The sequence below is a fragment of the Mus caroli genome, chromosome 18, assembly GCF_900094665.2.
Source record: "Mus caroli chromosome 18, CAROLI_EIJ_v1.1, whole genome shotgun sequence".
NCBI lineage: Eukaryota > Metazoa > Chordata > Mammalia > Rodentia > Muridae > Mus > Mus caroli.
In genome coordinates, this window is record NC_034587.1 from 43,872,154 (window position 1) to 43,890,194 (window position 18,041).

Consider the following 18,041-nt stretch of genomic DNA (forward strand, 5'->3'; position numbering starts at 1 on the left):
TTTTTTTTTTTTTTTTTTGTTTTTTTTTATTAGGCATTTTCCTCATTTACATTTCCAATGCTATCCCAAAAGTCCCCCATACCCTCCCCTCCCTACCCGCCTACCCACCCACTCCCACTTTTTGGCCCTGGCNTTCCCCTGTACTGGGGCATATAAAGTTTGCAAGTCCAATGGGCCTCTNTTTCCAGTGATGGCCGACTAAGACATCTTTTGATACATATGCAGCTAGAGACGAGAGCTCCGGGGTTCTGGTTAGTTCATAATGTTGTTCCACCTATAGGGTTGCAGACCCCTTTAGCTCCTTGGGTATTTTCTCTAGCTCCCACTGTGAGCATTCTTAAGCACAATCACATTTATGTCTTCTTCCTTCCTTTGTGTGACTCATTTCATCCTATAATCTAAGTGGTTGTTTTAGGGACAAGGCTCGGGAAGATGGTTCAGCTATGTTCTAAATAGGCATTGCGCCCGCCCTCTTTCTCCCTTGTCTTGTGTTTACCTGTAGTCAAGTTATTACCTTAGCCACCAGATTTTATTTTTGTCTCTAATTGTTCCTGCTATCAGTTATAATTATAATTAGTCGATCAGTCTCTCTGTGTGTCTCTGTCTGTCTCTATGTGTATGTGTGTGCGCACACACGTGCATGTCTGAACCACATACCATTATTCTCCCCATTGCTAAAACCTGAAGCCTCAGAGGCATCCTTATTGTCCCCATCTCATGCTTGGCCCCTCATCATGTCACATCTGTCTGTCCTTGCTGATACCTTCTGAGTTCCTAGCTTCTCAGTTCACTACTTATATACTATGCCACTTCCATCATCTCTCTTCTGGCCTTTTGTCTTAGCTCTCAGCCTTTATTTCCCTTGAGTTCCACTATGACTTTGGCATTGTAACAATACAAGTCCTAGATATCAACTCTCTCACATTATTTTGGGAGCTTAAAAAAACTAGATTTACTTCCCAAGAAATCTTTATTCTGATTTGCAATGATCTCCTCAGGTTTGAACCACCTGATCCCCTTCTCTGTGTCTCTTTTTCAGACCCAGAATGGCTTGATCCACTAGCCTCACCTCTCACTAGACATAGAATGCCCTGCCTGTTGGCTTTGCCAGCCCATCACAGCGCTCCCCACTGTTCCTCCTTTGTCCTGTGCTACCTGTCTCTCCCTTTTCAGTCAGACATGACCGTTGGTGCTCTTCTCAAGGGTTTCTCTCTTGAGGCTTTCTCTGACTTTCCCTGTCTTCCTGGTGTTTTTGCGTTGGGAACTCTATTTTCACATAGTCATTACCCTTTCTGAGAGGTTGTCCTCAGTTTCCTGGGTACCAGCTGAGCTCTGCACTGAGGCTCTTAGCTGTAGGCAACTGCAAAGTCCTACACTGCCTTCTCTGCCCACCAGCCGCTGGCAGAGCATTAGGCTGGGGATGCTAATGACTGATACCTGTTGGATGGAATTTATATTGCTGTGAGAACACATAATAAGCACTCATAGTCTGTTACTCAGCATTTGCCCTGGGGTTTTCTACAGCTTCTAATGTAGATGCCTGAATGAACCAAATGGACATGGAAGCCTGGCGGCATTGGTTGAGTTCCCTGTTAGAGCTTTGAGGGGACCGTGGCTACCCTTCTGCTTGGCTTGCTTTCATGTGTTGTTGAAGTTAGACATTAAGAAATAGAGCAGACCTGGTAATAGAGAAAATCCTTGAGCAGGTCGTGTTTTGAGTGTTTTTTTTTTTTTTTTTTTAAATCCAAACAGAAACAATTACATTGAGATCGAGACGGCACTTGATTTAACCAAATACATTGCTGAAGAAGATGAAATCCTGGTATGGTTTGAAGTCTTACTGAACTTGATAAACAGGGAAGTTATTTATGATGTGAACAACTATGCTTTATATCCACTATTGAAGGTAATTTCATGCTTTGTTATGTGGCTTTTAAATCAATTCTTCTTTCCTCTTTCTATGTTCTAGCCAGCATCTGTGGGACAGGCCTTTCCAAAAGCAATGCTCTATTCATTCCAGATGTTTTGTGATTTATTTCTTTATAGCTACAACTGATTATTCTTAGAAGAAAATATGTTAGCCATAGACCTGGTCTTGTAGTTGAGTGAGGGAGAAGGGTGGTAGGGTTTTCCATTCTTGGTGAAGTTAGAATATATCCAAACAAAATAAAACAAAGCAAAGGAAAACAAAACAAAAACATCAGAAGGTGTATAAATTATATTTTGTCTTATAGAAAAATAGTATTTATTTGGAACAATGTCTCAAATTTATTTTTTGGCAGGAAAAGAGTGTCTTACTAACCCTGTGTTCATCACCCCATGTTCAGGTCTGTGAGATCAGCAATTTCAACCTGAGAAATATGTGTCCAATATATATATATTTCAAAGTGGCTATGGTTGTTAAGAAAATAAAGGTGGAAATTAGCATTTATGACACAGTGACATGTCATCATCAATGAGGGAGCATAAGAGGGGAGGTTCCCATCAGTAGATCTGAATAGGACTTGGAAGAAAGATGTCAGAGTAAGATCAGCCCTTTGGACAGTCAAGGCCCACAAGCAAATCCTGAGTGATGATTGCAAGTGAGTTTCTGAGGGTGATGTTGTAAACACCTCAGAGTCCAGGTCCTCTTTTTTCCTCGTATCCAAAGTAATGTTAAAAACGTAAGTGGATGTTGGAAGGCTGACCTACAGGAGGACCCTCTGGAGATTAGTTTTGGCCAAGTCTGTACAAACTGACAGTTCTACTGACTAGAGAGTTTCAGTGGGTCAATAGCATCTAGTTGGTTCTGAGTAAAGCTAATGAATGCCTGACTTTTGTAGCCTCATATTTCCCAGCTGATACATTTGGACTGGTCACAGATAACAGTAATTGCTAATGTTTGCAGGCAGTATACTTCCCTCACATTTACACTTGACTGGTCTAGTTACAAACTGCTTCATGTGGTTTTATGTGTGAGGCACTAGCCCTGGTGAAGTTTAAAAATAAGTATATTTAGTAACAAAGACCATGTCTGAAAAAGTGTCCGTCTGTCTTATTTCTATTAATATCTTTCAGATAAATACTAATACACTGGGATTCAGTGTTGTGTGCCAGAAATAATAGTAACTTTTCTTTGTGGTTTGTAGAAGTATTTACTAAAGAGATTTAACTCAATATGGAATACTTATTCAGCTATAATTCGAGAAAATGTGGCATCATTACAAGACAATTATTTATCTCTGTAAGTATTTTTAAGTAGTCATAACTGAATAAAATGGCTCAGTAGATTGACTTCCATATTTGTGAAAGAGAATCTTTTTTTTAATAACTAAAATCTTAGTACCTACTACTGAGAGTTCTGTGCTAATTTAGAATAATTCCAGACCTGGTAAACTATGTGTGTCCTTAGAGGAAGCAATAGCTTGCAATATTAGTTGACCTGCAGTACACATGTGTGTGCACATATAAGCTTAAACTCTGTATTTTCAAGAGTTAAATGGCTGATTGAAATTTTAAGCGTATCCTGTTATGGGTATAAGGTCGTACCTAGGAGATTTACTCTACACCAGCAAACCAAAGGTCACGGGAAACCGACAGGTGGAAAGCTGACTTGCCTTTGGAATTTTGCTCCAGCAAAATTTTACTTCTCAGTGTCTCAGTCTTTGTATTTTCTGTTGAAAGAATTCAGAAGTGACACATGGGACTTAGTGTAGAGACAGAGTTTCTTGCAAAGTAAAGTGGAACAGCCTTCAGGGTAGACAATGTGCAAACCTACATTTTAGAGTGTGTTGTATACTGTTTTCCAGAGTCGGTAAAGCAGATGCCGTATCTGAGGGGTCACTTCCTTATGACCAGCATTACTGAGTATCACAGTGGATTACTGCTAATCGCAAGGGAAAAGCTAATGACGTGTTTTTCCTCTTTACCAAAAAGCCTCCTGCTGGATAAGAATTTTTCTTGCCATTCATAAGGTCACATCTCTACAGAGGGCCAGAGACACAACTCTTATCCCATTTTTTTGGCTAAAACTCATATATCAGAGCAGATTAAAAAGAATCAAAGAAAAAAATCTATAAAAATATACTTTTTTTAACCAGGAAGAAACAACCTTCTTAACAGATGGGCATCAACAAAGCCCTATTACCTCTACCTTTCTCCATTTTATACAATATAATATCTTAAATCTTACAGAGGGACAACTATAATACTTCTGCTTCCTTCATCCATCAGTACAAAATTAATGTGTTACCAGGGACACAGAGGATGAGGGCTTACAGCTCATTAAGGGAGGAAGTCCATCCTCCAGGGCCTTTCAGTCTACTCGTTTCTAACTGGCTACCTAACATTTCTCTATTTATTGTTAGCAAGAATTGTACCATGATGCAAATATGAACTAGGCTGACAATAATACTGATTAGTCACTTATATATCATCATGCTTAATTACTGTAAATGACTATCCTATGGAGAGCAAGTACTTCTTCATGATGGCTTAGGAAGGAGCCGGAAGGAAACACGAGGCTGTGGTACCTCTGTTCTATTGTGTATGTAATGTTGGAAGTCTAGATTTGGAGGTTGGTGGTAGCCAACATCTATAGGTACAACTTCTAGAAACATCAAACTTCAACTAACCAGACCACACAAGAAATAAAAATACACACAAATATGATCATTCTTACTCAGTAGTATCCTGCTGAGGCAGTAGAAATTAGTCACATGGTCTACAACTCGAAGTCTATCTAGAACTGGATTGGTAAGTTAAGAGACAGTGTGTCAGCCAGGCGTGGTGGCGCACACCTTTGATCCCAGCATTTGGGAGGCAGAGGCAGGAGAAATTTCTGAGTTCAAGGCCAGCCTGGTCTACAGAGTGAGTTCCAGGACAGCCAAGGCTACACAGAGAAACCCTGTCTCAAACAAAACAAAACAAAACAAAACAAAACAAGAGACAGTGTGTCAGGCACAGATTGTGTGGTTGGACAGGAAGGCACAAATGCCCTCAATGAGGTAGCGTACGTGTTAACCAAACACACTCTAGGCTCTCCTAAAGTAGAGCTGAAAAGCTTTCATTTTGTAGCATCCTGGGCCAGTGTTTCTCCTTCAGCAACTCCTGGGACAGGCAGAATTTCAGAGAATCCCATCTTTTTGCAGCTAGTCTAAGTTAGAGTTGGGTAAAGAGAGGGAGTGAACTCATAAACAAATTTCTTAGAGGATCTGTCAGGGGACCTCCACCCACACACATCCCAAGTAGCCTCATCACCAAGTCCAGGCCATGCTGCACTGAAACTAGAGGGTGGAACAGAAGAGCCTTGGCTTTTGTATTTTCTAATAACTTGAAAATCAGTCTGGCTTCCTTCGCCCAGACCCCAAACTTGATGACTTTAGCAAGACACACAACAAAGCGTGGCATCTTTGGGTTCATTGTTGTTCAGAGCCTTTCTTTGAACTTGTTTTGAACAGTAATGCAGACTCTTGCTTAGCTATAAAAAGAAATGAATACTTCTGCCTTTCTTTGGACACGCACAGTGATTGACAGGAGTCAAGGAAGGTTCGGATGCTTAGCAAGGGAAAGCAAATTGAATAGGGGGGAGAACATCTTTTCTTAAATAGAGAAAGCATCCTATTTTTCAGTATTAGATCAGACACACCACAGATATTTCTAATCCATAACAGAATTTTTGTACAAGAGGGAGAAAGTAAATTGACAACAGATGTATCATATGTGCACACTCATGCATCTTTAGGGGTGTTGAATGATGGGAAAAATTTATTTCTAATTTTGTAAAAAATACTATTTGTTAGGAACTTGCTGGTGCCCACAGACCTCTCTAAAAATGTTTTTCTGGACCTTTAATATGTTTGTCATCATAAAAGCTATTTTTAAAACGAAACCTGATAGCACCAGGAGATGTTTGAAAATTCTCATTGTTTTGTGAACCATATTCTTAGAAGCAGAAAAAAAAAATGAAGACGATAATTCAAAGTTAACCACTCCGGTTTGACTTTTCTTTTCCTTCAAGATTTTCCCTGGAAAGGATTTTTGAAACTGCCTGTTGGTTGGGTCTTGAAGACTGTCTCCAGCTGTCCAGAGAGCTCTTCAGAAAATGGACGGCTCATCCAGAGACAGCGTAAGGGCTTCCTTGTACTTCCGGTGCCCAGCTGTGTCAGCGCCCACGGTTTCTCTCCTCTGGTGGTGTTCTTAGAGTTGAGAGGGACCATTTCTGCTCTCCCTCCGTTGAGCTCCTCCATTCCTTTTCAGACCCCCGTTCCAGGAAAACTATTATCTAAGTCAGTTGTGGGCGTGACAGGAGATTAGAACTCACTGAGATCACAGCCTTTGGCTGCTGCTCTGTTTTCTCACGAAGCGCTTCCAGATTGCATGGTCTATGCTTGTTTCAAATCTCGGTAGACTGCTCTCTAGGATTGCTTGTTAATGTTATAATCTATGAATATGTAGGTATGTTTGTCTCTCGCCTTTTCGATATGGACTATGTTTCTCCAGCAAGAATGTTCAAGCGGGGGTGGGGGGAACCTCCCACCCCCCATCTGAGTTTTCAGTCTCATTAACTGCTGAGACTTTGGTGTTTGGGACCTCATTGCCTTTCATTTACCACCTCAGACGGACTCTAAGGAAATGTGATAGAGACCCGACACCAAACTACCTTACTGACGTATGTACGCTATGATGTTTATAAATTCCTTTCGTGAAAACTCAGCCACTCGGCTAAATGGACGAGTCTTATCATAAAGCTAATGACAGCTCCCTCGCTTGCTTCTTTACACCCCCACCTTTGGTCTTTATAGCTCTTTATAGGTGATGTTACTAGATTTATGCTTCCGAGTATGACTTCTTGGCTAACTATGTTTCTGAGCTACCATAGGGGAACCCCTTCTCCTCTTATGCCTTTCAGAATCCCTCCTCAGATTGAAAACGCGGTCCTCTGCAGTGCCATTGCTCTGGGGAGTGATAAGGACTGGAACTTTTTGTTTAATCTTTACATCAATACGACCGAGGAAGAGGACGAGAGCCGCCGCCGCCGTCTTGTTCACGCAATGAGCTGCAGTAAAGACCCGTGGATACTTAACAGGTGAGATGATCAACTTACCTTGCGCATTTTTGCTGGAGAAACACAATCCGTATCAAAAAGAAGAGAGAGAGAAAGAAACACACGTTATTTGTACGAATACTTAGAACCATTTTAAAATTTAACTTTTCATAAAGCTTATTCACATCTTACAACTGGACTCTTGTAGATTTATGGAGTATGCCATCACTGCGGTTCCCTCCAATTTTAGTGAAACAAATATAATAGTTGTTGTAGCAACATCTGAGGTTGGCCGGTACATTGCAAAGGACTTTCTAATGGACAACTGGGTAGCTGTGACTGAAAGGTAAGAAGGAACCCAGGCCCTCACTTTCATTTAACTCACTAATTGCTTTTATTTCCTATTTTGACCAGAGAATATAATTTGGATAGTTTTATGGTTTGATAATTACACATACGTGTATGATATGCCTTGATCTAGCCCCTCTGCCACTCCCTCCCTCGCTATTCTTCTCTCACACACACCCTGACGAGTCCCTCTCAATGTCATGGGTTCTTTTTCTTTTTGAACTCACTGAGCCCACGTCATGCTGCTGATATGGTGCATGCATGTAGACCTTTCTATAGAGGGGAGGCAGTGCTCCTTCCAGACACCATAGCCTCTCAAGTAAAGAGCTCGGTGCTGGGCATAGGTTTTCTCTTTCCAAAGTGTTGGTCAGTGGGCTCCAGTAGACACCCCAAACATTATAGCCTATTGCCACTGTTCCTAGTACCCCAGGACACTGATTATGGAAACGTTCACCTTCAGCCTGACTATGTCAGAAAAGTTCTTTCACGCACTGAAAATGTGATGACCTTTTCCCCATATTGTCTCACCACCAAGTAGAAAGCATTGAAGACCACTTATCCTTAATTTTGGCTTCCTGTATGAAAATGGACTGCATGTACGTTTATTTATCTCAGTTTCCCCACTATATCCATCAAGGAGTCTTGTTTGTTTTTGTTTTTGTTTTTTGAGACAGGGTTTCTCTGTATAGCCCTGGCTGTCCTGGAACTCACTCTGTAGACCAGGCTGGTCTCAAACTCAGAAATCCGCCTGCCTCTGCCTCCCGAGTGCTGGGATTAAAGGCATGCGCCACCATGCCCGACAAGAAATCTTAAGGAACATTAAATTGAGTAAGTCATACTTTTGGTATGATGATAACCCCACCCATTCATGTAGTTCATGATGCCTAGCACCATGGCTTCAAGAAATACTTGTTTTAAAAACAAAACAAAACAAAAAAATTCAACCATTTGATTTTACCAATGAAAACTCAGGAGCCAGATGCTAGGGTGAAAACCAGAGCTCAGAGAGGCAGAGAACGCACCCAGCTGACTTTCTTACTCCACTGACTTCCCAGAAGGGAACGCTCCTCTCCTTCTCCTCCTCCACTCTGTCTTAAATACGCTTCAGCTCGAAGACTCCCCTTTCTGTTTCCTTACGTTCATTCCGCATCAGGTGGTTACTTGGCCGAGGGCTGACTTTATTTAGCTCTTGGATGGAAGGTGTGCACTAGGGCTGAGCCACACCACATCTACTTGTTTCCAATGAACAGAAGGCACTTCGGTTAAAGGTACATGCTAAGGCTGAGCCACACCACAGCAAGCTTTTTCCAGCTCACATCTTGGGGTTCCCAATGTGATCAAATGCTCTGCAACAAACAATATTACATCATTAGCCTGAATATAACACATGTTACTAATGGTGGTCATATTGCTTTTATTTATCTGGATTCTGTATTGTTGAATTTTTATATTTTTTACCCTTTAGGGTTAGATCTTCCTTCCTAGGTCTTCTAGTCAGCAAAAATATATATTTAGCATGCAAAAGTCAGAGAGCATGTCTTTGATGGTTGCTCCTTCTAGAACATTATATAACCATATATTTTTAAAAGATAAGAATTAATATTAATAATGCATCTGCCTAGACACTATACATTTAGCAGATAAAACATGGATAAGGTTGAAGCACCTGAAGTTTTTTTTTTTAATTATCATTTTTTTTAAATGTATGTGAGATGGTTGTGAGCCTTCATATGGTTGTTAGGAATTGAATTTTTAGGACCTCTGCTCGCTCTGGTTGGTCCTGCTTGCTCCGGCCCAAAGATTTATTTATTATTATACAAAAGTACACTGTAGCTGACTTCAGACACACCAGAAGAGGGAGTCAGATCTCTACGGGTGGTTGTGAGCTACCATGTGGTTGTTGGGATTTGAACTCAGGACCTTCAGAAGAGCAGTCAGTGATCTTACCTGCTGAGCCATCTTGCCAGCTTGAAGCACCTGAAGTTTTGCAAAGAAGTTTCTTCCTTCAGAATAAATTCATATTCTTCTACAATTTTTTTATCTGATTTTGAAACAGGGTCTTATATAGCCCAAGCCCTTGAATATACCATGTAGCTGAGGAAAACCTGAAGTTCTTCAACCTCACATTTAACTTCTAAAGTACTAGGATTACAGCCATGTGCCTACCATGCCAAGATGGCCAGAATATAAATGCTAATGACCATAGATGTACATGAATATCTCGTAGAACAAAGTAATTGATGTTTTGTAAACACTTATTGAGCACCTTTAGAACATGAAAACGGTATGAGGTTTGTTTGCACTAGAAAATTTAAAACTATATAGATGAAAGCTCATTTATACTGCTTCATTTCTTTAGCTCATCATAGAAACATACATATTATATTCACATTATGAAAACATTGTTTTTATCTTTTGTTTAAGGTTCTCTAACTCTTGGTTATATATAATTTGACATATAATATGTTATATAATATGATATATAATATTATATATAGTATCTATTCCTAATGAATTCCTAATATGAACACACATACATATATGTATGTACCACATATACATACATGCATACATATATATGTATTTATATACATATAAACGAATATATATCACCCCTAGTACAATCCACACAGACAAATGAGCTTGCCTCTGAAATTTGGCAGAGTGGCTAATAAGCATGAAACCTCCAAAGCACAGCTGCCCCTTGAAGACTGGTATAAGATAGAAAGTCTCTACCTTTTACTGGTTACTCAAATGACTCAAACAAAGTTTAGCATGGGCCCAGTTGATACTGTCTTTAAAATTATATACAGTGAAATTGAGTGTGTTATCTCAATGTTGTGATCCTAGCACTTAGTAGGTTGAAGCAGGAGGATTGCCATGACTTCACAGCAATCCTGAGCTACATAATGAATTTCAAGTCAGTGTGGGCTACAATGTAAGACCCTGACAAACAGACAAACAAGCAAAACCAAAACCACTTATCCTTGCTCAATCTGCTAGCCACTAGCTAACATGTAGATAGTTACATTTCCACTCATTGACGTTTTCAAAAATTAAAATTCAGTTTGTCAATTCTATTATCCTTATTTGAAGTGTCCCATGTGACTAGAGGCTGCCACATTTGGACAGCCCGGCTAAAGAATACCTTCATCAGGATACAGAAGTCAGCAGGCAACACTGATGGATCGAAACTAGATAGACCCTTCATTAATTTGCTGACTCATGCAAAGTGAAGGGAAAAATTCAAACTTCAAAACTGCATTAAACAACTCACTCTAAAATTATATACAGAAATCAATACACGGTGTCACCCGGGCAGTGGAGAGCACGCTTGTCTCTCTGTGATGCCTGACTCATGTGGGCACCTCGTTAGCCAGTGGAAGCCGCTAGACTGGATAGTAGAGCTTGAGGGCTTGCTTCTAGCTGAACAGATTTCTCACTTCAAAATTAAGGAACGGTTGGTTTGGTCATTGTGGCACATGTGTTGTAGAGATGCTAAATTGTAAGAAAAAAACAGATGCAAGGTAAAGGCATAGAGTGGTATTTTTCTAGTTCTTGTACATTTTTTTTCCTGCTTTGGCTCTGTCTCCTACCTCGAGGGCCTTAGTGATAAGAAAGATTGCTTTTAATGTAAGGGGCCGGCATGTGTCAGTTTTGCTCCTCATAAGAATCTTTCTTGCCTTTAGAGAACAGGAAAGTGTTGGCGACTTCCTAGTAAGACTTAAATCCTACTCTCTAAAGAGTTGATTGTCTTACAATTTGATTTAGCTAACCCATATAAGCACATTAAATAAAACATATAAAGAATTCCTTTAAAAAGCAAAAATAAAAACAAAAACTTCTAAGTGAGTCTCATTATCTCCATGAAGTTTGTAGGATTGTAAGTGCACTAACTGTTCATGCCTGGGCTCATTACTTTTATATTTTATTCTAGAGAACACCAAATTCATAGAAGATGCTATATTTATGGTAAATTGTATTAGTTTACTTCTTTGGCATATTCTACTACAAAGAGTATTTTATACTCAACTAAATGTGTTTTACAAATTGAATACATTTATTTTTATTGTTTAATTTATATTGGAAGTCTTATTCAATTTTGCTAATGGTTTTGTCTGAATAAACAGTGCAATTATGAATTGTTGAAAGCTGAAGTTCAAATTCAGGATGAAAACATGTTCGCTTAAATGACATAGGAATGCACATTTAGATCTTTAGATATCAGAATATCTATGGCTTATTGAAAGTATAATCAGCATTGAGCATGATTATGTCGCAAATCTTCAAGACAAATTAGATTCAAAGGTACGGCTCCAAAAATGTTTATAATTCATCACCTCATTCGTTATTTTAGCAATATAAAGTTTCTAAGAAAGAAACATAGAGCTTTCAGCTACCTAGCATTTTAGAGGCACAGCCTCTTGTATATATATATATATATATAGACCAGTTGTCCCAGGAGAAAGAGAGATATGAGAGACAATGTTTTCTGTCATCTCAAACTGCAAGTGAAACAACCCTGGCCTGATTTCTGTCTACTAATTGACACTTAGGGTTTGGTTTCATCCTCTGTGAAATGGCAGCTATTGTGTTTGATATGGCCTAAAGTTTTCCCTTGTAATCTAAAAATGCAGTTGGTTTGAATTCAGAAAGGTTAAACTCAAGAGTCAGCCATCATATATCACGAGGGAAAGAAATCAAAGCCCTTCCTTTGGATGGCAATTTTAGCAAGAAGTAAACCCACATTTGATTTCTCCACTTCTCTCTCCTGTCTTTATCCTCCTCTGGAGGAGTTTTGAAGTATGTGTATTAGCTACCAAAGCAATTTCTGTTCAAGTCACTATAATAATCCTATTTCAATTTTTCTTTCTTTTTTTTAATGCATCCAAAAGTCCTTCCCCCTTCCCCCTACTACAGCAGTACTTTGCACCGGTATGTATCTGTTCTTTCTTTGAAACACTTTACAATTTTTGTTTCCTAAATGGAGCTAACGCAATCATGGTACCAAGACATCTTGAGACTGCCAGAATATAGAGATGCCCATGCCAGAAAACACACAAACATAACTTTAAGGACACCGCAAAGCATTTTAGTCAGTGGATTTTGAAATCTATTCCATATTGACTATTATTTCTTGAGGAACCGCATTTATTTATTTATATACATCCTTATAAAGTTTTTTTTTTTTTTGCTTTGTGACATGGTATATAAATTCTAACTGCCCATAGAATAGATGCCTATAATTGTTGCTATAAAGAAATACTTAGATTTAGATTAAATATTTAGATTAAACTGCAAACTTTATTGCACAAAACTGTATATATATATATACACTTCTTTAGTGTTAGTAGTTCTCTGCATAACAGATATCCTACTTAAAGGCAAAGCTACACAAGTTCATATGTGGTTTCCCTTAGATTTGTGAGGAAGACATCAGCGAGGCTACATATGTAGCTATGTATCTACTGCAGAAGCATGCAGCTTCTTCCGCCAGCCTTTTTCACTGAGCAGCACCTTGTTGCTTTGCAGGTATGGAACAGATTGGCTGGATGCTCTAGTGCCTGTCTTAGGGAGGACCGTCAGTACAGATCAGCAGATCACAGAGGTGAGCACTGATAGTGTTGTGAAGTAGACTATTTGGTAAGCACCCTTGATATAATTTGACGTGGTAAGATTAAAATTCATATGCTTATCTGAATCATCTCCCTATGCTTTGTTAGTGCTATTGGTATTATATCCGTTGAGTTTTTCTAAAGCAGCCAGGTTGCATATCAGATGTCCTGTGTATCAGATATTTACATTGCAAGGCAGTGCAGTAGCAAAATTACAGTTAAGAAGTAGCAACAAAAGTTTCATCATAACATGAGGAACTGAATTAAAGGGGCGCAGCATTGAGAAGGTTGAGAATTTTTTTCACTCCAGACATAATCTTCTTTACCTCCATTGTAGAGAAGCATCCAGTTTCCCGTTAGCAGTCTGGATCAATCACCCCTCCTAACACTGTTATTCCTTTCTTAGCTTGTTGGCTTAAGGGCGTCAAAAGCCAACAAGGGCCAAGAGGAGTCTGAGGTTCTAGATCATTGGAATATTTGTTGTCTCCCCAGACAGGAGTGATCCTCCATCTGGAACCAAAACTTCTAGGCTAGCAGAACTTAAGGAACGAAAAAGATCCCTAGTGGGTCAGTAAAGGTGATAGCTAACGTAACCAGTCACTTCTCCACCCCTTGGTTTCTGAATCTATGGATAGTGTCTAAGGGAGAAATCATACCATATATTGGATGTGGCTTCAAATCACTGCTGCTGTGTGGAGCATCTTGCTCTAGCCTTCCTGACTACTGTCACTTAATTGCTGCTGTAACTGTGTCTCCAAAAGGTCATTTCATCATTCTATTAGACCAGCTGCTTCAGGATGATGGGGAACATGGTAAGACTAATGGATTCTGTGAATGCAGGCCCATCGTCACACATTTCTGGCTGTGAAATGAGTTCTACAGTCAGAAGCCACGTCATGTGGAATACCTCAATGGTAGATAAAGCATTCTGTAAAATCCATGGCTGGCAGTTTTGGCAGAAGCAGTGTGTGCAGGAAAGGCAAATCCACAGCCAGAATAGATATCTAGTTCAATAATGACAGAGCCCTTTAGTAGTTTGTACACCATCTCATGGACAAAGCTTCCTATGTCCTCTCTGGAAGCCTGCTCAGCCTTAAGTCTGATTATAGATATAGAGGCAACGTTTAGAGGGCCCTGGCACCTTCTTCAGGGAAGATTACCCTGGTTGAGCAGACAATGAAGGATGGATTTTCTCAGGCAAAAGGGAAAAGGTCAATATTGCAGGGGTGAGAGTAGAGGGGCATCCTCTGCTAAGGATAGGGAGATCACTTTCTCAGATGAGATAAGCCCTTCAGAATCTGAAGTTCAATATCCTTAGCCTCAGTAGGGTCCCCTTACACATCCCACCCCATGTTACACGATCCTATCCCTTACCAATCAATGCCTTTACTTAAACTGCTGATACCCTCCAAGGTTGGGTATCAATTCCAAGGTTGGGTCTCAATTTTGTTGTTGTTCAAGCATTCTTATACTGAGAGCTTTGGTTTGCTTTTCTGCAACTTGAGCTCTCTGGCTACTGGAGAGACGATTCTTTTCCAGGGCATACTTGGGAAATTTTTAGACTTTTTCTGTGCATCTGGAGCCAGTCAATTGTATACCTGAGTTCTTTTCTTGCTACTGTATCTGTAGATGCTATAAAGTGATTAATTTTACCACAGAGTCCATTATTTCCTTTGTCACTGTATCCTGAGATACAAGAAGTTGGTTCATTTTTATCATACAATCCATTTTTTCCCTTTGTCAGTTTATCCAGAGATGCTAGAAGCAACCAGCCAGTATTATTATTTTCCTAAAAACAGTTAAAAGTTATATGTATAGTCACTAAAAAATTTTTTACCCTGCAGCAAGCCCCTCAAATGTTTCAAACAATGGGCTTTCAGTGTTCTCCATATTACCAAGGGAGTCTTCAATAAGTGTGGGTGTTGGTGAATTCTAAAGTCTGTTCCAGACACTAAAATCTTCATCTAGAGCCACTCCCTTAATCACTTCTGTCTTAGTTACTTTTCTGTTGCTCTAATAAGACATCATGACCAAAGCTACTTACAGAAGAGTTTGCTGGGGCCTTGCTTACAACTTTAGGGAGTTAGAGACCCGGATCATTATGGCAGGGAGCATGGTAGCAGGCAGGAAGACATGGCAGTAGCTGAGATCTCAAAGCCCACTTCCAGCAAGGCCACACCTCCTAATCCTTTCCGAACAGTTTCATCAACTGGAGACCAGGCATTCAAACTTATGAGCCTATAAAGACCATTTTCATCTCCACTCCCTGTTTCCCATAGGCTTGTGATTACATCATCACATAAAATGCATCTAGTCCAACTTCAGAAGTCCCTATTGTCTTTCAGTCTTAACACTGTTTAAAAGTCCAACATACAAAGTCTCTTCTGGGATTCAAGGCATTCTCTTAGTGGTAATGTCTTGTAAAATCAAAAAGCAAACTACATGATTTCCAACATATAATGGCAAAGAATATGCAGGACCATTACAAAAGAGAGGAGTTGGGACATAGTGAGGAAAGAGTGGGCCAAAGAAAAACAGTCACCCAGCAGGGCAAACTCCAAATCATAGAGCTCTATGTTCAGCATCAAATGGGTTAGGTGGCTGTGTCCTTTCACCTTTGCTGCCTGTAATACACTTCTCTCTCTTGGGCTGGCTCCACACCATGTCTGAAGGTCTCCTTGGCTCTAAGACCTCTAATCTCTTGGGATCTCCAACACAATCCAGGCTTCATTTCCATGGCTTCACACAATGGCCTCTCCTTGTCTGTAGCTGTAGTTGATTAAGCTGCTCTGATCTCCCTGGAGGCAACACCTCGAGTTCCTCGCTACCTGCCCCAATGCTCTGTATTCTCAAATGAAAGACACACACACACACACACACACACACACACACACACACAGCCGTATATTTAATATGTCTTAACCAGCTCAATGATGTCTGGGCTACTCCCAAACTTCCATGTTGCTAGCACCTCCCCTTCGATACTCCTGAATTATTACTTACTAAAATCTATATTTCATCTTTACTACCTTAGAACCAATAGGGGGCAAAGGGACCTGAGACTGCTCTTCCCTGGCTCTTTCATGATTGTGTGCTTTCTCTCCCGCAGCTCTCAAGCCTGATTCTCCTGCTTGTCCAGCATGACGGTACTAAACTTTCTTCTTCCCTTAACTCCATTGCCCAGGAAATCTAAAAGACTGTCTGTCTCCCTGTCTCCCTGTCTACCTCCCTGTCTACCTCCCTGTCTGCCTCCCTGTCTCCCTCTCTGTCTCCCTGTCTGTCTCCCTGTTTCCCTGTTTCCCTGTCTCCCTGTCTGTCTCCCTGTCTCCCTGTCTCCCTGTCTCCCTGTCTCCCTGTCTTCCTGTCTCCCTGTCTCGTCTCCCTGTCTCCCTGTCTCCCTGTCTCCCTGCCCAGCCATTAGCTGCTGGCAACTTTTCTTACCCATTAGAACCAACTGGAGGCGGGGACCCACAGTGTCTTTCTTACATGCAGGATTCTCATGTAATTTTGGGGAACCCAATTAACATAATACAAACAATAAACTCAATCCACGACAAGTGTCTCTTGACTTCTCAGAGCCTTCATGCCAGGGCTGCCCTGTCACACGTTGCCTGACCGCCCTGGCCCTCCTTACCATGGAGGAAGATTCCATAACTCCTTCCTGAATGTGTGACTCTAAACCCAGATCCACGTGGACAACACTGCCAAACTTGGCATCCTGTTTGGGATGGAGCGTAGCCCCTGGAATCACATCTACAGCATGCCACCATGCCCCACTTCTAAGGCGGGAATTTACCTCAGATCCTCATGGTTGCATAGGCAAGCACTTTGCCAAATGAGCTAATTTTCTAGCCCAACAGTACTGATTTTTGCATATTAATTTTCTATCCTGAAACTTCACTGAATTGTTTATTTGTTCTGATAAATAAAAGATCATGACATCTATAGACAGTGCCCATTTGACTCAAACATTCAGAAATGAAGCATAACATCTATACAGATATAAGTAGCATCAGTATTGCACTCTGGAAGCTTCCAAGTCCCTTTGAAATTCAGAAGGGTCTCACTAAGTCTCGGTTCACAAATCTTTTGCAATATCCTCTACGTAGTTTGTAACTATTTGTTGAGCGCTATCATGTACTTTGGAAACAGGGAAGTTAGTAGGCCAAGTTCTTACTATATGGACACTCCTTCCGGCTGACATGTCACCTTTCTGGGGAGGTATGGTCATAATCACACTGCCTCACTCACAGCCTCCCCAGGGACACATGCTGGAGGTCTGCACAGCTGTTCCTAGGAACCATCAATGCTCTTTGCAAAATGGTTTGGCTATTTCCCGGGAACTCTGTTTTGATTTGTGCCAGTGAGACGTCTGGTGGCACTGATCAGTTGTCTCTGTCCTCCTAGTTGCAGCACTTCTTCAATACTGTGTTGGAGGAGCGCCAGAGGGTTGTGGTTCAAGCCAAATTACAGGCAATGAAGACGAAGAATCTGCAAAACAAGAAGAGAATTGCCAGGGTGGTTGAGTGGCTTCGGAAAAACACATAATCTGTGGCTTCTTGCAGGATGCTTCTTGCATCTCATAATCTTGTTTACTCACCGTTCTGGCTTCCATATTTAGTGACTGGAAAAGCCACACACGGCTTCTTTTATTTCGGTCCCATCTCCTACTCAGAGTCATGTCCTTCCTGATTTCACGTCTTTGCTGAGGATCTTGTCAACATTGCCATGTATCTGGGCAAACTTTTGCTACCCGTCAAGCAAGAAAGCCACTGAAATGATTTTAACTGCTTTCTTAAAAACAATATCAACAAACAAATCCAGATTGACCTAAGTGAGCATCACTTATTCAGATGAAGTGGAGGCCAGTGAGCGTGAGATCAGTCGCATCCATGGGGAGCACACTCCATCTGGAGGGAAATCCAGACCTGAAATACTCTGTGCTTTATTAATAGTTTAAAATGAAAGACCTGTGGGAACCTAAGGCAGTGTAAAGACACAGAAGCCAGAAATAAAGGAGATTGATTAGGACGAAGCTCAACCAAAGAAAGCCA

The 18,041-nt window shown here is 40.7% G+C and overlaps 1 protein-coding gene across 1 annotated transcript in view; it reads left to right on the forward strand.

The window, feature by feature from the left end:
- Lvrn (laeverin) overlaps window positions 1–17,736 on the forward strand; it is a 55,843-nt gene extending 38,107 nt beyond the window's left edge. Inside the window, exons 14-20 of the mRNA XM_021150951.2 lie at window positions 1,753–1,906; window positions 3,129–3,223; window positions 5,999–6,106; window positions 6,890–7,066; window positions 7,233–7,370; window positions 12,905–12,980; window positions 17,395–17,736. Coding sequence (XP_021006610.1) covers window positions 1,753–1,906; window positions 3,129–3,223; window positions 5,999–6,106; window positions 6,890–7,066; window positions 7,233–7,370; window positions 12,905–12,980; window positions 17,395–17,535 — 889 coding nt within the window. The 3' untranslated portion in view covers window positions 17,536–17,736. The remainder of the gene's footprint in view (window positions 1–1,752; window positions 1,907–3,128; window positions 3,224–5,998; window positions 6,107–6,889; window positions 7,067–7,232; window positions 7,371–12,904; window positions 12,981–17,394) is intronic.
- Window positions 17,737–18,041: the final 305 nt, after the last annotated feature.